The 22,002-nt window shown below is 47.8% G+C and overlaps 2 protein-coding genes across 2 annotated transcripts; one reads left to right on the forward strand and one right to left on the reverse strand.

Moving 5' to 3' along the window:
- Nucleotides 1–125: 125 nt before the first annotated feature.
- Nucleotides 126–1,504, reverse strand: ACTL9 (actin like 9). Its single transcript, XM_058723536.1, has one exon. It carries the CDS (start codon nucleotides 1,413–1,415, stop codon nucleotides 165–167), a length of 1,251 nt encoding a protein of 416 aa, XP_058579519.1. The 5' UTR covers nucleotides 1,416–1,504; the 3' UTR covers nucleotides 126–164.
- A 16,734-nt stretch (nucleotides 1,505–18,238) lies between these two features.
- On the forward strand, nucleotides 18,239–19,379 carry LOC131508514 (olfactory receptor 2Z1). Its single transcript, XM_058723537.1, has one exon. The coding sequence runs from the start codon at nucleotides 18,438–18,440 to the stop codon at nucleotides 19,377–19,379; it is 942 nt and encodes a 313-aa protein (XP_058579520.1). The 5' UTR covers nucleotides 18,239–18,437.
- Nucleotides 19,380–22,002: the final 2,623 nt, after the last annotated feature.

The following is a 22,002-nucleotide window of genomic DNA, read 5'->3' on the forward strand; positions in this document are numbered from 1 at the left end:
TGTCCGGGAGGCACATCTTGGTGGGGTCAGAACCCGAGGTGAGCCAGGGTGGGCGGGCCCGGGAGTGGACCGGGCTGGGCCCTGGGTCAAGGCAGGACAGAGCCGGTTGGGTATTGGAAGCTTTAGTGCCCCCCCCCGCCCCGCCCCCACCGCGCCGCCGGGGGTCAGTAGCATTTGCGGTAGACGATATGCGGTCCCTGCTCTTCGTACTGCTCCCGCAGGACCCAGCAGGCCTGGAAGGCGCGCAGCGAGGCCAGGATAGAGCCCCCCCTCCACACCGAGAAGTTTCTGGTAGGCTGCGCCGCCACCACCACGTGGGCCTCCGGGGGCTGGCGGCGCAAAAGCTCCGCCCTGAAGCGGCCCTCGAACCCCCGGAAGAGCGAGGAGCCTCCGCAGAGCAGCACGTTCTGGGCCACGTCCGCGCGCGCCTCCGGGGGCACCTTGTGAAGGCTCCGTCCGGCCATGGCGGGGACGCCCGCGGGCGACAGCCCCGGCATCTCCGGGGGGCTGAACAGCAGCTCGGGGCACTGGAACAGCTCCTTGCCCAGCGTGAGCGTCCGCCCGTCGGGCAGCCTCAGGGTCTGGCGGCACTCCCGCTCGGGTCGCGCCTGCGCCTGGAGGAAGTCGGGGGCCACGTAGCAGTAGCGATGCTTGATGGCCTCGACCGTGTCCAGGTCGTGCTGGCCCGGCGGCAGGCCCGGGCCGAGGAGCGTCTCCGCCAGGAAGGCGGTCAGGTGGGTGCCCGCCAGGTCCAGGCGCTCGGTGGCGTGCGGCAGGTTGTAGCCCTGGAAAACCGCCGCCGCGCAGGTGACGCCATGGCCGGCGTCCACCACCAGCCCGCTGACCCGCCCGTGCGCGTAGACGGACAGCACGGCCTGCGAGGCCACGTACGTGGCGGGGCAGCGCAGCGACTCGAAGGCCACCTCCACCAGCTTCTCGCGGTTGGTGCTGGGGCTGAAGGGCGGGTCGGAGAACAGCAGCGGGTGGTCCCGAGGGGCCGCGCGGAGGTCGTGCTCCAGCAGGTGGCGCCAGATGAGCTCGGCGGCGTCCCAGTCCACCACGATGCCGTTACGCACCGGCTGCACCAGCGTCAGCTCCGGGCGCTTGCGGGCGGCCTCGCCGATGAAAGTCTCCAGCGCCGCCTGCCGGGGGGAGGACGGCTTCTTGGGCTGGCAGCCCACGATGGTGGCCACGGTGTAGGCGGGCCGGGCCTGGCCCGCGAAGCCCACCTTACAGGTGCCTGTGCCCATGTCGATGACCACCGCGCCGGTCTTTGGTGGCAACCTGTCGCCCACCGTGCTGGGGGGCTCCTGCTGCAGGGTCTCGTTCGCCAGGATTGAGCCGGGGTTCGCGCCAGGCCTGGGGGCCTCTGGGGAGGGCTGGGGCTTCGTGCACCCGGAGTGGTTGGCGTCCATGGCTGCGGGTGGCTGGGTGGGCTGCTTGGCAAGGCTGACCGCTTTCCTCTGGGGGTGGGGGTGGGGGGCAGGGGTGTGAGGAGAAAAGGCTGAGGCGCGAGCAGAGCAGGCACATGCGGAGGGAGGGGACGGACCAGTGGTCTATGACATCACCCTCATATCACCCTGTCACCCTCATATCATCACCCTGCTGGCTGCCCCCTTCAAAAGACTTCACAATGCAGGGGAAGGGAAGGGGAAGGGGATGAGCCTATCCCAGAAAGCCGCCAGGATACTCCTGTATTCTGGATGCCCCTCCAAAGCGGCAAGTTTGGAGAAGCAGGCTAGAGGGTGCCCAAGTAGAGACCAGCTCCCTGATCCCAGGAAGACCCAAGAGCCCAGGAAGCCCCAAGAATCCTTCTCTTGGTGCTTCCTTAGAATTTCATCTTAAAATTAATTTAATTAAAAATAATAACCCTTATGGGGCGCCTGGGTGGCTCGGTGGGTTAAGCATCCTGCTTCGGCTCAGGTCATGATCTCTCGGTGCGTGGGTGTGAGCTGTGCTGACAGCTGGGAGCCTGCAGCTGCTTCGGATTCTGTGTCTCCTCCTCTCCCTGCCCCTTCCTGCTCATGCTCTGTCTCTCTCAAAAATAACTAAACATTAAAAAAAATAAAATATTGCCTCTTAGAATATTAATCAGAAGGTGATTGGCTATCTGGTTTGTCCTTCTGGTTTCCTAAAGGAAACAAAAGCCTGCCTGGGGTGGGGTGCAAGGAGAGGCACAGACACCCCCATACTGTTCTTTGATTCTTCTGCTCTTTTCTACACCTGGCACAGTTTCCTTGCCCCATTCCTGTATACCGGGAATTTGCCTCTTCAAATCGTAGCACTGCCTGGGGTGGGGTGCAAGGAGAGGCACAGACACCCCCATACTGTTCTTTGATTCTTCTGCTCTTTTCTACACCTGGCACAGTTTCCTTGCCCCATTCCTGTATACCGGGAATTTTCCTCTTCAAATCGTAGCAAGATGCCACCTCCCCTTGGAAGCCTGCCCTGATTTCCCTTCCCTCTCTCTACCACATGGTGATGGTGATGAAGAGGTGTCTGTCTTCTCTCCAGGGGCGACTTCTGCTTCCCCTCAGTGGGAGGGGTCTCTGTGGGATCCAAAAAGGGAGCTCTCAGTAAGATAAACGGGACAGGGCAGAATCAGGGAATTTCTTTCCTTTTTTAAGGCTGAATAATATTCCATTGTGTGTATACACCCCATTTTGCTTATCCGTTCATCTGCTGATGCATTTGGATTGCTTCCATGTTTCAGTTATTGTGATTAATGCTGCTCTGAACCTAGTTGTGCAAATATCTCTTTAAGTCTCTGCTTTCAGTTCTCTGGGGTATATACCCAGAATTGGGATTGCTGGATCATAAGGTAATTCTATTTTTAATGGTAAGTATTTTACAATGTACAGATGTATCAAATCAGTGCCTTGTACAACTTAAACTCACTGCAATGTTATTTGTCAGTTACATCTCAATAGAGCTGGAGGTGGGGAAGGAAACAGACCCTCAATAAATTGCTAAGTAAATGAACATTTCCAAAAACATGGATCAGACCACAAACAAAATTAAAAACTCGACCTCACTCTTGGGCCAGGATTAAACCTGGACACAACTAGGAGATGAGGCCTTCTTACTTCTATCTTCCTGTGACTTATTCAGCTCTTGTGCTGGCAATTTCTAGCATTACACACACACACACACACACACACACACACACACACACACACACACACACTTAATTGATTTGTTTTAACTAACAGATGATACTTAGCACCACCAGAAGTGGGTTTTGAGGCAACTCTCCTGATCCGTTTTGGAGCTGGCTGTCCTTATTTGAGACAATTCCTTCTTCCCCAATGCACCCCCTTCTGGATAACGTATGTGCAAGAAATGAACGCTGTCTGCATTAAATGCCAACTCCCCAGCCCCCCTCCCACCCCTGGCTGCCACCACCTACTTTCTGTCACTGTGGATGGGACTCTTCTAGGGACCTCCTATGAGTGAACGCCTACTGTATCTGTCCTTCTGTGACTTGCTTATTTCACAGAGCACAGTGTCCTCAGAGTTCTGCTATGTTGAAGCATGTGTCAGAATATTTTGAGAGACCATGATATTATTTTCCATAGGGGCCGCACCATTTTCCATTTCCACTGGCAATGTAGGGGTGCCAATCTCTCCACATCCTTAACACTTGTTTTTGTCTCTCTCTCTTTTTTTTTTGCTTTTTGCTTTTAATTATAGCTACCGTAACGTATGAGGTTGTAATAGTGTTGTAAGCATCGGCATGTTAGAAAGACATGTTTAGGGGCGCCTGGGTGGCGCAGTCGGTTAAGCGTCCGACTTCAGCCAGGTCACGATCTCGCGGTCCGTGAGTTCGAGCCCCGCGTCAGGCTCTGGGCTGATGGCTCGGAGCCTGGAGCCTGTTTCCGATTCTGTGTCTCCCTCTCTCTCTGCCCCTTCCCCGTTCATGCTCTGTCTCTCTCTGTCCCAAAAATAAATAAAAAACATTAAAAAAATAAATAAATAAATAAATTTAAAAAAAAAAAAAAAAAAAGAAAGACATGTTTAGTTCAGACAGACTGTTACATAAAGAACTGAATAGCCTATGTTCAGAGCCCAGCCTTTGGTATCCATGGTGATACAGGTGTGTGCAGAAGGGGAGCCACTTTCCATTTTTCTGCATCACTCAACAGACCTGCAGGATGGACCCTTGAGCCCTTAAAACATACTTTGGTGAATTTAGGGTACAGCCATTGAAGACAAAAATAAACATTCCCCTCCCTTAAAGAATCATCATGGTGAGTGAAAGGGGTGTTAAGTGATAGATTAGAATGGGGGTCAGGTCAATTGTAACTGCATCTTGAGGGTAATGGGTTCATTTTTTTCTGATGGGGGAATAAAGGCTCAGAAAGGTGAAGTAATTTGCCCAAATTCACACAGCTGGGATGGCGCAGGGGGCAAGATTTGAACCCAGATCTCTGAGCTACTGCAGTGACCGAAAAGTATCCTGGAAAATTGTGAGGTCTAAGATTCATCTGAAACAGTGGAAATGGAGGCTGGAATGCATTGGCCTCAGTTTCCCCTATTGCGTCTGACACATAATAGACGCTAGATTCGTGGATACCACGGCAAACAGGACAGCGAGCATCGTGATGAGAGGCAACAAGGCAACGATGTGGTCAAGACCACTGATCTGGAGCCAGCTGCTGGGGTTTAAGGTAAGAAGGTAATAAGGCTGGAGGTAATAATGGTACTAACTTCCAAGGGCAGCGATGTAGACGGACGAGTTATTATTTGTGAAGTGTTTAGGTCAGTGGCTGGTACGTCGTAAGCGCTACTGAGGGTTACACAAATCACACGTCTTGTGCGTGTGAGTAACCCAGAGGTGGAAACATCTGAGCAACAGCTCTGCAGGGGAATTAGGGATTAAGATGGGCATGTCTCTTGAAAAACCTTTTTTTTTTTTTTTTGCGCCCTCCCGGCTTCAGATCCGGGCCGCGGGCTTATCTGACACCTGCGTGGGCCGCGAGGCTTTCCACCTGCGTCTGCGGTCGCGGGGAGTCGAGTTGTATAGCTTCCTGCCAACAGGGGGCGCCCAAGACCACCAGCTTCTTTTTCTTTCCTGCAGCGGAGTCCTTCGTCCAGTTCACAGCCTTGGTTGCAAATTAGGATCGCCAGATGAATTAAAAAAAAAAAAAAAAAAATCTCCGTGTTCTGGCTGCCCCCCGTCCCCGACCGACTGCATCAGAGTTCTGCAGATGGGGACCAAGCATCTGTGATTGTTTAAAGCTCCCAGGAGATCTTAATGTGAAGCCAGTGGAGATCAGGTGATTTGGATGTTCAGCATTTTGAAATTCTGCTTCTCCTCCTCCTGCCCCCTCCCCTCCCCATCCTCCCGTCCTGTCCCCCCTCCCCTCCTTTTTTTTTTTTTTTTTTTTAACATTCTCAAATTCTTAATTTCTCCTGACCATCAGAAAGGATGGACTGGGAGTCTGGGGTTGTGAGGAAGTTCTCTTGGATCAGCGGTTCTCATGCTTCAGTGTGTATGAGCATCTTCAGATGGGCTTGTTAAAACACAGAATTCTGATCCTGCTCAGAGATTCTGATTCAGCAGGTCCAGCTCCCCCCCCCCCCCCCCCGAATCTGCATTCCTAAGAAACTTCCAGGTAATGATGATGCTCCTGGTTGGCCGGCTGGACTTTGAGGAGCCTTGTATGGAGCCTTGCAGACATCTGGGAGACGAAAGGAAAACTGCTCACAAGAAAGCTTTATATAGAGATATGAATGTTATGTAACCATGAGAAAAAAGGAACCCCTGCCGTTTGCACAGCTTGGATGACACTTGAGGGCATTACGCGAAGTAAGCAAATCAGAGAAAGACAGACGCTGCGTGATCTCGCTTATATGTGGACTCGAACAAAGCTGAATCTGTAGAAACAGAGAGTAGAATGGTGGTTACCAGGGGCTGGGGAGTGGGGGAAAGGGTGATGTTGGTCAAAGGGTACAAACTTCTAGTTATGAGTAAGTTCTGAAGCTCTAATGTATGGTAGTCACTGTAGTTAACAATACTGTGTTACATACTTGAAAGCTGAAAAGCCAGTGCACCTGTTCTCACCACAAAAACAGTGATGACGTAAAACACCTGGTGGTAACAGTTTTGCAACTGGTAAGTGTATCCGTCATTCTACGCCTCACGCTTTACACAGCATTATCTGTCAGTTCTATCTCAATAGAGCCGAAAAAGTACAGAATAAAAGACTGATATAGTGTTCCTATTTGTTCTCCAGGGTTTATAGCAAGACTGCTCAGGCCATCAGTGGCTGCTTGTCTTTGTTTATTGTGGTGGTTAATGTTCTACAATGTCACGACTCACACGGAGTTAGTGACTACTGAACTCTGGTTACCTTTTCATCAGCTAGTCAACTGATCTGTTTAAATTAGAAGGCATGGTTCTTTTTTTATTTAATTTTTTTAATGTTTACTTATTTTTGAGAGCAAGAGAGAGGGAGAACAGGGAAGGGGCAGAGAGAGAGAGGGAGACACAGGATCCGAAGCAGGTTCCAGGCTCTGAGCTGTCAGCACAGAGCCCGACGTGGGGCTCGAACCCACGAACCGTGAGAACATGACCTGAGCTGAAGTTGGACGCTTAACTGAACCACCCAGGTGCCCCTGTGTGTTTCTGTTTAAAGATACATTCAATATACATTATTGACCTTAGTAACACTGAACTCACAGCCAACATCACTCACTATACCTGAAGCCTGAATGAAGCTTGTCTAGCACATGCATTTTCTCTGCAAGGCACAGCACAGCCTTCTTGCACGAGGGAGCTCTAGGCAGCACTATGCTTTGGGCCAATTTAAACAGTGAAACCATGGATGGAAAGTACAAAACTGTGAAACCTGGGGCACTAAACAGACCGTGAAAAGGGCGCTTGTGTATGGTCTGAGAGCAGAACAAGAAAGCACACCATTTGCCTTGTTGGATCTCGGTGGACAAGAAGCATGTAGGCAACTCAGATTTTTTGTTGCTCTGTGTGTGTCTGCAAATGACCGTGAAAGTCCCAGAAGTACTGAGTTTGCGATTACAAATAAATTCAAGTAAGGCTCCTGAGGGGCTCAGTCGGTGGAGCAGCGGACTCTTGGTTTCGGCTCAGGTCATGATCTCACGGTGCGTGAGTTTGAGCCCTGCATCAGGCTCTGCACTACCGGTGGGGAACCTGCTTGGGAACCTCTCTCTCTCTCTGCCTGTCTTGTATTTCTCTCTTTCTCAAAATAAATAAACTACAAAAAAAATCAGGCGGATTCTCAAATGTGGACTCTGAATAATGAGGCTTGACTGAACACACACACGTATACATATACACATATCTACACACACATTCAAGTGCCTGTGTGTATCCACCCAACACAGGCAACGACACCACAACAAACACAACGGAAGCCGTCCGTGGATCTCTCCCCAGAGAGGATCAGGTTGCTGAGTTGAGCGTGTTGTTCATGTGGGGGAAATGCCGCTTTTCCCGGGACCCAGGCTCCCCTCTCTAGCTCTGTTGAGTGAGCAGTTCTGACCATTCTTCAGTTTGGAGGTACCACTCCCCAGCACTGCTGACCCACGTGACCTGCAGTGGGAACCAAGCGTCACATCGTCAAAAACTCCCAGGTGAATCTACTGTGTAACCCGTACTGAGAACCACTGATTAGCTGAGCAATCTTGCCATAAACCCCGGAGAGCAAATGGAAACATTGTATCGATCATGCCTTTTCATTCTATATTTTTGGTGCTTGGACACCTTGGGGCCTTGCTCACCTGGGAGAGACTCCCCGCCCAGGGCTAGCTAATTCCTAGAGATGGCACACACCTTGTTTCCCAGTGTACCTTTCGTGGGCAAAGCATGCAATCCAGAGCCCATGTTCCCTTCCCCCTCCTCTGCGGGGCTTTCACACTCAGGGCCGCTGTCCTCCTCCACTGACCACCCCAGAGCCAGGTACCAGACGACAAGGGACAGCCCCTGAAATTATTCAAACTAGGGGGTCCTAAGCCTGTCTCCTGCCTGACCGTGGTGCTTCTCTGAGGGGACCCCGATGGTGTGCCACAACCCCTCCCCTTGGGAACTGTGAGTAACAAGGCAGCCTTTCAATAGCAGTGCTCTCCTAACCCATTGGCCTCACATGCCCGGATCATAATAAACCTCTAACTTAAAACAGACTCCTCCCCTCAGCCTTCCGCTCAGAATGTTCTGTGGTGTTTGGATGGCCCTGCCCAGCACCCCTTGGTCACCCATGCCGGTGCTCTCTCCACCATTCCTGTGGCCCATTAAGGGCTGAGTGCCATTGTTTTCTCATGTTCTGCTGGGACAAATTTTAGATATGTGGCACCTGACTCCGCTGTAATCAACGTTCTCTGCAGTGGGAAGGAGAAGCCAGAAGGGGCTTTTGATGCAATGCCTTCGGCCCCTTGACGGGTTGTTCCTCACTGCTTGGATGGAGGAGGAGCTGGTGGGCCCAGTGGGGGGTGACGCATTCCAGGGAGGTGTTATCAGGAATCCCTGTGAGACGGGTCTGCTCCTGGCCCCAGCTCAGTGGACTGCAGAGCGAGGTACGGAAGGAAGCAGCAGGAGACTTGCCTTTCACCTTTGTCCCTTGCAAACAGGACGCATAACGCTACGTAGGGGCAGGTCTCGTTTCACCAGCCTGCGGACAAAACATCGGGACGTTTCACGTCATCTTTCTGGGTGAGGTCCATCACACCGTGTGGTTTTTAGTGACACAGTCTCTCCAGGGAGGATGGGACCGGTTCTGCCATCTGTGGTTGTCACACAGAGCTTTTACGCAGGTGTTGCTGGTGTTGGCAGATGAGTTTTGGCCAGGTGTGCTGGCAAGAAACAGCCTTTTTCTGTTTATGGTTTTGTTTTTTAATCCGAAGCTTTCACATTTATGTAAATGTCTCAAAACTTTCTTTAAAAGAATATTTAGTTTTGAGAGGGAGACAGAGCACAAGCAGGGGAGGGGCGGAGAGAGAGACAGACAGAATCTGAAGCAGGCTCCAGGCTCCGAGCCATCAGCACAGAGCCCGATGCGGGACTCGAACTCACAAACCGTGAGATCATGACCTGAGCTGAAGTCGGATGCTTAACCGACTGAGTCACCCGGGCATCCCATAGGGTACATTCTTTTTGTTTATTCTGCTGAGCAATTTTTTTTTCTTTACAAAATTTTATTTAAATTCAAGTTAGTTAATATATAGCGTTGTATTGGTTTCAGGAGTAGAATTCAGTGGTTCATCGCTTACATGCAACACCCAGTGCGCATCACAATTGCCCTCCTCAATGCCCATCAGCCATTTAATCCGCCTGCCCTCCAGCAACCCTCAGTTTGTTCTCTATAGTTAAGAGTCTCTTGCGGTTTGCCTCCCCCTCTGTTTTTATCTTATTTTTCCTTCTCTTCCCCTATGTTTTGTTTCTTAAATTCCACATACGAGTGAGCAATTTTGAATCTTGAAATTCACAAGTTTCATTCAGGAAACACTTCTTGTCCCATATTTCCATACTTCTGAAATGCCTACTGTTTTGATATTGGGCCATCTGGATTGATTCTCTGATTTACTATTTCTTTACTGTTTTTCTCTGCGTCTTTTTGTTCCTTTGTGGTTTTTTTTTTGTTTTTTTTGGTGTTTTCCTATACTATACTATATATATATAGTGTATATATATATATATATATATATATATATATTTTTTTTTTTTTTTTTAAATAATTTTGTGTGTGAGAGAGAGAGAGAACAGGGGTAGAGAGAGAATTCCAAGCAGGCATCATGCTCAGTACGGAGATCCCACGTGGGGTTCCATCCTGTGACCCTGGGATCATGACCTGAGCTCAGTTGGATGTTCAATAGACTGAGCCCCCCTCGCCCCCCCCCCCGCCCAGGCGCCCCCCACCCCCATTTTGTATTTTAATCCTCCTGTTGAGTTTTTTCATTTCTCATATCATTAAAAAAAATTCTAACAGATCTTTTTCTTTAAAGAAAAAATATATATTTTTTCACATATACAGTCTTTTTAGTTATACCTCTGGGTTCTAGCCAGTTATAGCTCTAATGTTACTAAGAGTTTCTTTTTGATTTCTTCCCTCCGTCTGTTTCCTCTAAAGTGCTTTCGGTTTCAATATGACTGTTGTGTGGTCTCTGTCCCTTGATACTGTTTGGTTAATTGGGTAAAACAGTGTTTGCAAGCTCTGTGCACACGAGTTAGTCTCATTTACTTTGTTTCTCTATTCAGGGTGATCTGGGTGGGTTATTTCCTTGAAGCTTCCTTAATGGTAGATGTGTTGTTGTTGTTGTTGTTAGGTGTTTGTGTTTTGTTTTGTTTTTTGTTTTGTTTTGTTTTGGACTGGTTGATTCCCAGAAAAGACTCTCTCACAGAAGCCAGTTCTTTGGGTAGCTACCCCGAATGTTGGCTGAATGGTCCAATTCTTTCCTAGGACTTGGGTTGTGTGTTCCACTTGCTCTGTGTTGAGGTAGGTCAAGGTCTGCAGCCAGTGAGGACATACTTGTCCAAATCCTCACCTTTGTTCTCAGTGGCTTTGGATCTAGGCCACCTTCCCACCAGTGCTCAGACTGAGGCGTAACAGAAATCAGTCCCTCAGGCAGCCCCCTTCAAATTTTAGATTACAGCCCAGTCCTTTCCTTCCCTCCTCAAGGATCAGAGGGCGGCTGGGGGGCTTCCTCCTGATTGTGTGGTGCTGTGGTCGGGGAGAGATTATGGTGAGAAGGTGCCAGGTACTTTCCTGCTGGCTTCGATGCAACTGGTCTCATGCTTGAGGGGGTGCAGGAGCCCTTCAAGTAGTGTCTGAACTTTTCACAAAGGGACTCAATCCATGTGTGGTTGTGTCCCTGTGGGAAAGGAAGTCTGAGGCTCCCCATTCTGCCTGCCATCTTGCTGATGTTCTAGCTAATCTCCTCTGGTATAAGGACCCAGGTCTTATTGAATTAGGGCCTGCCCTAATGATCTCATTTCAATTTAATTAGTCATTTAAAGACCTTATCTCTAAAGACAATCATGTTCCAATGTCCTGGGGGGGGGGTGGTTTAGAATTTCCACATATGAATTTTAAGGGGATATGATTCAGCCTGTAACAATGCTACAACATGGATGGGCCTCAAAAATATTATGCTGAGCAAAAGAATTCAGACGCAAAAGGTCACCGATTGTATGATTCTATTAATATGGAATATCCACAATAGGTAAAATCTGTGGATACAGACAGCAGTCTGGGGTTAATGGGAGTGACTGTTTCATGAGCATGGGGTCTCCTTGGGAGGACAAAAATGTTTTGGAACTAGATCAAGGTGATGGGTGCACAGCACTGTAAATGTACTAAGTCCCACCGAATTGTACTCTTTAAAAGTATTAATTGTGTGCTTATGTGAGTTTCATCTCAATAAAAGAAGTGTGTGTGTGTTTATGTGCATATAAAGAGAGAAGAAATGGTGAGAGATATATGGATGTGCTTTTCTGCACATTTAAAAATTTTCAGGTAAAAAGTTAGAAAAACTGAGAAAAGACTTGCTGTTTCATAATTATTTTCTAGCGATTTCCATAATCTTAGGCTTATCTCCTCCAAAGAAAAAGGTGATGATGGCTTGTCAACATAAAAGGGCAAATTACTTTAAGCATGGCTCCTTCCTTCCTTCCTTCCTTCCTTCCTTCCTTCCTTCCTTCCTTCCTTCCCTCCCTCCCTCCCTCCCTCCCTCCTTCCTTCCTTCCTTCCTTCCCTCCTTCCTTCCTTCCCTCCCTCCTTCCTTCCCTCCTTCCTTCTTACCCTCATTCCTTCTTTCTCTCCCTCCTTCCCTCCCTCCTTCCTTCCTTCCCTCACTCCTTCCTTCCTTCCTTCCCTCCCTCCTTCCTTCCCTCCTTCTCTCCCTCCTTCCTTCCTTCCTCCCTCCTTCCTTCCTTTATTTCTTCCTTCCTTCCCTCCCTCCTTCCTTCCCTCCTTCTCTCCCTCCCTCCTTCCTCCCTCCTTCCTTCCTTTATTTCTTCCTTCCTTCCCTCCCTCCTTCCTTCCCTCCTTCTCTCTCTCCCTCCTTCCTTCCTTTATTTCTTCCTTCCTTCCTTTATTTCTTCCTTCCTTCCTTTATTTCTTCCTTCCTTCCCTCCTTCCTTCTTTCCCTCCTTCCTTCTTTCCCTCCTTCCTGCTTTCCCTCCCTCCTTCCTTCCCTGCCTCCTTCCTTCCTTCCCTCACTCCTTCCTTCCTTCCTTTCCTCCCTCTTTTCTTCCTTCCCTCCTTCTCTCTCTCCCTCACTCCTTCCTTCCTTTATTCCTTCTTTCCTTCCTTCCCTCCTTCCTTCCTTCCCTCCCTCCTTCCTTCCCTCCTTCTCTCTCTCCCTCCCTCCTTCCTTCCCTCCTTCCTTCCTTCTTTCGTTCCTTCTTCCTTCCTTCCTCCCTCCCTTCCCTCCCTCCTTCCTTCCTTCCCTCCTTCTCTCTCTTCCTCCCTCCCTCCCTCCCTCCTTCCTTCCTTCCTCCCTCCCTCCCTCCCTCCTTCCTTCCTTCCATCCACTCTTGATGCAGTTCAACATGCTAGGCGTTGAGGATTCAAGACCCACTCCCCACTACTCCGTATCTTGATTTCTCTTCCCAAAATCCTGTCTGTTCCAGCCCTTCCTGTTCCATAAACATCCATGTGTCCATGTGCTTTGGGTACCAGTGACACAGAAACGAGTAGTCGCAGGAGTCTTGCTGTCAAGGAACTCACGGTCTGTGGCAGTGTTACTCCAAGTGTAGCCCATGAACTGATGTGGCCCTTGAGGAAAACAGGACCTTGAAACAGACTGTAAATGAACAATATAACTATGATTAGTTCAGCTGGCATTTCTTCCAGAGAAAGATGTTCTCAGTTAAGGGAGCAGTGTGTTGAATAACTTTCTGGTGCAAACTCCTTGTCTCCATACAGACTGTCACAACTGCTTTGAGTACCGGTCTAGTATCTGCTTGGAAAAATTTCATGGCGAATGTCAAATCCAATTTGTAAGGGCTGACTGTTTGGCGTGCTGAGTTGGGAAGCTCCATCCAGGCTCAGAAGTAGACAGCCATGAGGCCAATTACTAATGCCTGCCATGGGCTTGGATGTACAGCAGGTGGGACAGCACAAGGAATTGGCTGGTAGTTGCCTGCTATATATCAAGTCCTTAACCCAGGTCACTCATTCCTGCTTCTATCCTGATTCCACTAGTTTCCATCTTTCTGACTCAGCTTTGGTTTGAGCAACACTCCCGGTCACTCACTTGGCCTCGGGAGGCTTGTCTGTGACTTCCTGCACTGGGCATCCCTGCCTAAGGTAGTTTGGCTCTCTGGGCTCTCCCCTTTCTCTTGGCTCAGCTGTGGATACACAATAAGCTCACAGGCACTAGAACCATCTGTCTTTGGATCATTGCATCTCCTGAGTCTTGGAGGCCCCTAGAGGAGGAAATGCCTCCATCCAGGGAAGTTGCCTCTTGGGCGTTTTACCACCATAGCTGCCTCATTATTTAACTCAGAAGAAACCTCCTGGACATGAAAAAGAAATTTTTTTTTTTTTTCGAGCATGGGATCCATTTGCAGCAATGCATTCCTCATCTACTCCTCCTGGTTAGACCCAAACAAAAAGACTTGGACATCTGTTACATCCATTTACCGACATCAGTGCTGCCCATCCTTCCTGTAGTTGAGAGATGAGTATTTTTCCACAGCCTCCAGGGACAAAATATCAAGGGCTCTAGGCTCCCACTGCAACTAATTTCCTCTCTCGCAGATAGGGGTTTCTGATGCGACAGGTCTCCATGGAGTCCCCACCCCCAGATAATGACATCTATTCCCCAGATGATGATGTCTGTTTCTGCATAGACAGGCAGCACTGGTTGATGCTGGAATCGAGGGAGATTTTATCAGGGGCTATCCTAGAATGAGAGGTGTTGACATGCTTATGGAATATTGAGAAAGGTCCTTCATGCCACATGCAGACCCTGCTGGGTGGGGGGCAAGAACTTGGAGCCCAGGCTTGTGGGGATTTTGAAGCTCCAGGCATGATTTAGAGATTAGACATTGGTGGCAGGATGGATCTGAAGAGCTGCTGATATTGTTTTCCGTAGACATGTTGGGTTGACGGGTATTGAATGGAAGGATGAGTTCTTGTCCACCTCTTTGACTTTTGCCAACCTGCAGGAAGTTGTTATACTGAGTGTTTATTCTTTCCTTGTCTGTCTTCACTGCTATGAACCCAAGGTGGCCAGGCCTCTAGATGGCAGAAGGTGATCCATGTGGATGTTCACTCCATGTTGAAGGTCATCTCGTGTTGACTTTCCATAAAAGCTGTTGGAAGCAGCCAGACATGGGCCCCTTACCTTGGTCAGAACCACCCATCTGGCATGGGTTGGGGGCACCCTCCGTTTCCCTCCTGAGGACTGGCCATCCATAGCAGGGATCCTCCCCAAAGGAGTTCTCAGTTCTGACTTCCTGGACGCAAGAGCTGAGCATCGACTGCAAGAAAGAAACCACTTCCAGGGATGTGCTGATTCCAAATCCTAGCCGGCCCTCTCAGTAGCTGTGTGACTTCCAGTAAGTCATGTCCCCTTCCTCAGCCCATGTATTGGTAGCATTAGTTCCAACAAAAATATCGCTTCCCTTACAGGATGGATACACTCAACAAGTATTTATTGAGTGAGCTCTGCTGTGGATCCTTGAGCTGGTGTAATCAAATGTGAGGATAAACAGACAATGTAAATGGCAGGGTCCTGCAAATTGCATTTGAGTAGCTAGGTTACCAAGGGCCCAGATCATGTCTAGTCATGGTGGAGAGATGGGAAGTTGTATGGGCAACAGGCAGGTGAATAATGCCAGTGTCTTTTCCTTGGTCTCTTGGCGTCAGCAAGAGACCCCCCCCCCCGACCCACATTTTGGCATTACTGAGGACAGTGGGGAAAGGAAGTGGTGAAGGAGCATCTTGGAAACTTGCCCAAAGGGCTTCTCTTCAAGCCAGAAGAAAAGTACTGATTTAAGAGTCCCAGGTGATCCAGCCCAAATTTGAGTAACTCATGGCTACCTCTTCCCACCCCTGCCTGTCTCACTTGCAGGGCAGAGGCTGGGTGCATGGCAATCTTCTTCAGGAAGAGGTCTTGAGGGGAAAGAATTTGTCAAAAGCTCAGGACACAAGGGGATCACAACCAGAATCTCCAGCCACCAAGATACCAAAAACCCAGGAATTGTTTGCATAACAGGGGGGAACATCTGGGCACCCTCGAAAGAAAGGCTCGTTTGGGGGCACACAGGACTGAGTATGTAAATATGTGTAACAAATTCTGAAATGTGTATTATGGTGTTTGGGGGAGTGTGCAGTATGCAAAGGGGAAAACAGGGACTTTGGAATCAGATTCCTATTCTGTTTAGATTTCAGCTGTTACTTCTTTGCTGGGTGGTGCTGGGCAACTCCCTACACTTCTCTGAACCCATATATGTCTTCTTGTAAAAAAAAATGCAGATAAAACAATGCCTACAGGCAGGGGTCAAATTGTGATAAAATACATGTAACAAATTTACAGTTTTAACCACTTTTAAGTGTACTATTCACAGCATTAAGTACATTCATATTGTTGTGCAACCATCTCCAAGACTTGAAGATTAAAGTGTTAAGCACACAAAACACTTAGCCAGATGCTTGCTAAGTGAGTCCTTAATTGGACAGTCCTTAATTGGTGTCAGTCAGTCCTTAATTGGTGCCCGTTTCTTTTAGGGTAAGTCTATGTGAATGATAGAGTGAGATCAGGTTCATTTGGACATTTAAATAGCCCTTGACAGGAGCCTGTAGTAAAAGCTATTTCACTGGCTGGGATACTTGGTGTTTGGGTGGGGGAGGGGGTTGGTTGGCTATAAGATGGCAGAAAAATTGCAAGAATTAATTTTTTTTCTGTATGGAATCATGGAAGTAGTAAGATATTCCCAGGATTTATGCGGGGTCTGAGCTTAATCCAATTTAAGAATAAACATCTGGAAGAGGCATTGAGGAAAATGTACAGGTTACAATTATCCTGTCTTTAAGCCAGAGGTTCTCAACAAGGGGTGATTCTGCCTCCCTGGGGACATATGGAGCCAGTTTTGGTTTTCATGATGAGAGGCAGTGGTGGGGGATGCTCTTGGCATCTCGTGGGTTGAGATCCAGGGATGCTGCTAAACTTCATACAATGCACAGAACAGTTTCCCACCACAAAAAATTATCTGTCCCCAGATAACGCTGCGGTGGAAAACCCCTGCTGTAGGCTAATGGATCTGGGGTTGAGTGGAGTTTGGGAGACGCTGCTAAGGGGTCTTAGAGGCCAGAGAAGGGGCAGGTGGGTTTCTACACAGGACGAGGGCATCACAGAGAAGCACTAAAGAGATTGACGGAGCTGGACAGGGTCAGACCATGGAAGGAGCCACAATGTTGAGTAATAATAACAATCAGCCAGCACTGAGAAGGTTTTATGTGCCTGGCCTTGTGCTAAGCACGCATCAACTAGCAATCTCTAATGCATTTCCTCTCTAGAGAATTAGTAATAATTCTATAACAATTATATAATTTGTAGATTTTATGTATAATTATATTTATGTAAATTATATCAATTTATATATATTTATTGAGCACTTGCCACATGTCAGACACTGAGCTCTGAACATTGATCCTTTAATCTTTACAACTGTGCTTTAACATAGATTACTGTCACCCATTTGATGGATGAAGAAACTGGGGTTAAGTAGATACCCAAGGTTGAGCCGCTACAAACTAGTTGAGCTGGGATCCAAGCTCATTTTAATCTGACCCTTGGGTACACTCTCCTAAGCACTAATTCTGTGTGGTCTATTTCTTCTGCCTGGAACAACTTTCTTTCTTCTGGCTGCCTGTAAAGCTCCTACCTGATCTTCAAAACCCAGCTCCAATGCCTCCTCTGTGAAGTCCTCTCTGACCCCACCCCAGGCAGAATTTCATCCCCTTGGTACCCAAAGCCTCACGCATGTGTCTCCATTATGTTGTTGATTAGACTATTCTGACATGATTTGATCAATGCTCACTTTCCTTCTCAAACTCTAACTTTTATAACCACAGGACTATTATCTTAACTTCCTAACATCATCAACAGACTTTGGAAAATGCTGCCAGTGAGGCAGCCCATTCCATTTTTGGTTGGATTTCACAGTTAGAAAGTTCTTTGTTAGGGTGAAGCACCCATCTGGCTTCACTAACATTCACCTCCCAGTATCAGGAGGCACTTGGTTCCCTGACACAGCATCCCTCTCATAGAAGCTCTTCAGATACTGAGGGCATCTCTCCCAAGACACTTCTCTGACTACGCCCTGTGGTGTTAGCAGTCATTTCCTACAGAACATCCTATTCACTTCCCTCAATGTACTTTCCCTCTATCACAAAGATCTTGTCCATTTATCTCCTTGTTTGTCATCAGTATCCTGATGGAGTATGTGGGGTGCAGGTAGAGGGACCTTGCCTAGGGTGCTTCACCTCTGGATATCTTATGCCCAGCTTATCTTAGGCCCAATTTTATTGAATGCATGGGTGAATGGTAGGTTGGGAGCTTGGATGTGATGGGAAAATCAGGATGTTGGATAATTAAACAGCCTTTAAGGCCTTCTGAGTGAGGGTGGCAGCCTTAGGAAAAAGAGCTCCAGTGAGGCCCTCTGTAAAATCCACTTGCCCTTAAATGGCCAGTCTTGTTGATTCTCTAATTACCTGCAGTTGGGAATAGACATTCTTTTGGTCTTGCACTGCCCACTGTTGGAGTTGTGGGTGGTGCATGGGATTCCAGGGCAAGCTCGGTTTGCCCGGAGGCTTGGAGGGTGCCAGGAGAATTAAGTATTCCCAGTTTAAGTGTGTAGCTCCCTCTAATCCGCGATCATCTTTTTTGTCTGCCTCATTCGCCCAGGTGATATTAGAGACAAACTTCTAGGCCTGGTACCTTCCTTGAAATTGAGTCAGACTGTCCACAGGTCACTACTCTTCACCCAATGCAACAAAATCACCAATAACAGCTGGGCTGACTGACAACTCCTCTCCCCACCCAACTCCAGGCTGTTTGATTCCCCAACCTGCTGTCACCCATAGCCACCCTCTGTGGCTCACGCCCTCTGGAGATTCATACCCTCAGTTTGACCCAGTACAGACTCATCATCTTTGACTTGGACTTCAATGTTTGGACCTCAAGAATCAGTGTGTCGCTCTTTACTAGGGTGTGACCAAGTATCTTGTTCAGAGATGCAAGTTGTTGCTGTCCCATCCCATGCCTGTGACAGACGTCATTCCCTGATTATGGCATTTCCAACCGCTGATTCTAGCTGTGACCTTGTAATACTTCTCCAGGCAGCCACTACCAAGTGGAGGCGGTTGGCACGTGGGTAGAAACTTATTTGCCATCCCCACTCAGGCATCTTGCCATTGGTATCCTTCCTACAGCAAAAGTACGTTGTGTGAAACATGGGGGATGCGAATCAGTCAGTGACCTCTGACTTCATTCTAGTGGGCCTCTTCAGTCACTCAGGTTCACGTCAGCTACTCTTCTCCCTGGTGGCTGCCACGTTTACCGTGGGCCTCCTGGGCAATACCATTCTGCTCTTCCTGATCCGCATGGACTCCCAGCTCCACACACCCATGTACTTTCTTCTCAGTCAGCTCTCTGTGTTTGATGTTGGCTTTCCCCTGGTCGCCATCCCCAAGATGGCATCCCACTTCCTGCAGGGAGAAGGTTCCATCTCCTTTGAGGGTTGTGCAGCTCAAATATTCTTCCTGACCCTGTTGGGTGTGGCTGAGGGCATCCTGTTGGCCCTGATGTCCTATGACCGTTATGTTGCTGTGTGTCACCCTCTACAGTATCCTGTGCTCATGAGGCGTCAGGTGTGCCTGCTCATGGTGGGCTCCTCCTGGCTGGCAGGTGTGCTCAATGCCTCCATCCAGACCTCCATCACTCTGCACTTCCCCTACTGTGCCTCCCGCATCGTGGACCACTTCTTCTGCGAGGTCCCAGCCCTGCTGAAGCTCTCCTGTGCAGACACCTCGGCCTACGAGTTGGCGCTGTCCACCTCTGGGGTGCTGATCCTTGTCCTTCCCCTTTCCCTCATTGTCATCTCCTATGGCCACGTGCTGGGGGCCGTTATACGCATGCGCTCTGAGGAGGCCAGAAACAAGGCCTTCACCACCTGCTCCTCGCACATCACGGTAGTGGGACTCTTTTATGGTGCTGCTGTGTTCATGTACATGGTGCCGGGTGCCTACCACAGCCCACACCAGGACAACGTGGTCTCCCTATTCTACAGCCTTGTCACTCCCACACTCAACCCCCTTATCTACAGTCTGAGAAATCGGGAGGTGCGGATGGCTTTGGTCAAAATGCTCAGCAGAGCTGGGCTCAGGCCAAAGTGATGACCACCCAGGGGGTTGCTGGCGTGATCCCAGCGGTTCTTCATTCCCCCGCTCCCATTTCCCCAAAGCACCAATTTGTGGTCCAGCAACCAGAGCCTTATAGTCAAGGCTAAGGGCCTGTCCAGCTTCTTCCCATCCTATGACTTGTTGGGTTCATGTTTCCTTCCATGGACTTGTGGAAAGCAAAGGTAGCTGTCCCAATCACTTATAGTAGATTCTGCCTCTATTCTTTAGTACTATTTACATGAATAGAGGGCCCTGCTTTGTAAAGTTGAGATCTCCCTGTTGATAATTATATTAGTACTAATGAGCACTTGTTGACCATTTTACCTGCTAAATGAATGTTATTCTGTCCTTAACAATGGCTTTTGAGATGTAGGACTTTCATGATGTTTATGTGTAAGAGAAACAAGACTCAAGAGGGAAAATAACTTACAGATGGTCACACTTCCAGAAAGTGGTAGAGCTGTGACTTGAACCCATGGTTCTCTGAGGCCAAAGACAGCCCCCAAGAGACTGTGTGACTATATGAAGCAGTGACCTCCTCATTTTTATAGGTTTAGTGTGTGTGTATGTGTGCTGGGATGGTGGTTGGGCCAGAGAATATATGGAAGACCACCAGATTCTTGAAAATGTGAGTTGCTCCTTTGAATGGTAAGGGGTGTGTGTGTGAAATTTAACAGTATTTATAAAATATTTGTTAACTTTGAGTCTTATGAAGATGTCCACTCTTGACCAGGGTCTGGTTATTTTGTCAACAAACACTTAATATTTTTTGGGGGGGAGGGGTGCTTATTTTAACTTCTTGTGGATAAATATCCAGCTGTTAGGCAATAGTCAACTTAAAAAATATTTTAACAGCCTTATTGAGGTAAAATTGACATACAACAAGGTGGTTACATATTTAAAGTGTACAATCTGATGAGTTTTGACTTATGTATATGTGTGTACAACAATTACCACTATCGAGGCAGTGAAAGTACACATCACTCCCAATAGTTTCCTTCTGCTTCTTTGTCACTCCTTTCTCCCATCCTTTCCAAGCAGTCACTGATCTGCTTTGTCACCATAGATCAGTTTGCATTTTGTGGAGTTTCATATAAATGGAATTGCAGAGTATATACTCTGTTTTTGTGTAGCTTCTTTCACTCAACATTGTTATTCTGAGATTCATTCTTGTTGCATGCACTCTTAGTTTATCAAGTTTATCATAGATATCAAGCAGAATCTTAATGTATGGATGCATCATATTTGCTCTTAAATATACTTTCTCCTTTATTGATGCAGCTTTTAAGCTTTCTTTTGACTGGTATTAGCATGGCATATTTTGTTCCATAATTTTACCTGTTTATGTCATTCTATTTAAAGTACATTTGAGGCGCCTGGGTCGCTTAGTCGGTGAAGTGTCCGACTTCGGCTCAGGGTCATGATCTCACAGTCCGTGAGTTCGAGCCCCGCATCGGGCTCTGTGCTGACAGCTTAGAGCCTGGAGCCTGCTTTGGATTCTGTGTCTCCCTCTTTTTCTGCACTCTCCCCTCAAAAATAAGTAAACATTAAAGTACATTTATTGTAGGCAGCATCATAGAACTGGGTCTTGTTTTTTTATTCAATCTGACAATCTTTTTTATTCAAGTAGATTTCACATAATATAAAATTAGCCATTTTAAACTGTACAATTCAATGGTGTTTAATACATTCACAATGTTGCACAACCATTGCCTCTATCTATTTCCAAAACATTTTCATCATCCCAAAAGGGGACTCCATGCCCATTAAGCATGCCCATTCCCCCCATACTCTGGCAAGCACTAATCTGCTTTCTGTCTCTATTCATTTACCTATTTTAAATGTTTCACATAAATGAAATAATGCAATATGAAGTGGGCTCTGTGCTGACAGCAGAGAGCCCCACACAGGGCTCGAACTCACGAGCTGTATCATGACCTGAACCAAAGTTAGATGTTTAACCCACTGAGCCCCCAATTGCCCCTATATAACCTTTTGTGTCTAAATTCTTTTACTTGGTATAATGCTTTCAAGATTCATCCATGTTGTAGTATGTATCAGCACTGCATTTCTATGGCTGAATAACACTCCACTGTATAGATATACCATATTTGATTTGTTCATTCACCCACTGATAGATATTTGGGCTATTTCCACCTTTTGGTGAGTATGAATAGTGTTGCTATGAACATTCATGTACATGCTTTTGTTTAAATATCTGTTTTTAACCCTTTTTGGTATATACCTAGGGATTGAATTGCTGGGTTATATGGTAATTTTGCATTTAACTTTTTGATGAACCACTGAACAATTTTTCACCCTTGTGAAAGTGGTTGCACCATTGTACGTTTCCACAAGGATTCCAATTTATTTACATCCTAACCGACACTTATTTTCCATTAAAAATATTTTATTTTTAATTTTTTTAATGTTTATTTATTTTTGAGAGAGAGAGCATGAGCAGGGAGAGAGGGAGACACAGAATCTGAAGCAGGCTCCAAGCTCCAAACTGTCAGCACAGAGCCTGATGAGGGGCTCAAACTCACAAACTTTGAGATGATGACCTTAGCCGAAGTTGGATGCTTAACCGACTGAGCCACGCAGGTGTCCCAAAAAA

This window comes from Neofelis nebulosa, chromosome 4 (genome assembly GCF_028018385.1).
Source record: "Neofelis nebulosa isolate mNeoNeb1 chromosome 4, mNeoNeb1.pri, whole genome shotgun sequence".
Classification (NCBI taxonomy): Eukaryota; Metazoa; Chordata; class Mammalia; order Carnivora; family Felidae; genus Neofelis; species Neofelis nebulosa.

Coding starts and splice junctions, on each gene's coding strand:
- ACTL9 (XM_058723536.1), bottom strand. CDS start 1,415: ATGGACGCCAACCACTCCGGGTGCACGAAGCCCCAGCCCTCCCCAGAG.
- LOC131508514 (XM_058723537.1), top strand. CDS start 18,438: ATGGGGGATGCGAATCAGTCAGTGACCTCTGACTTCATTCTAGTGGGC.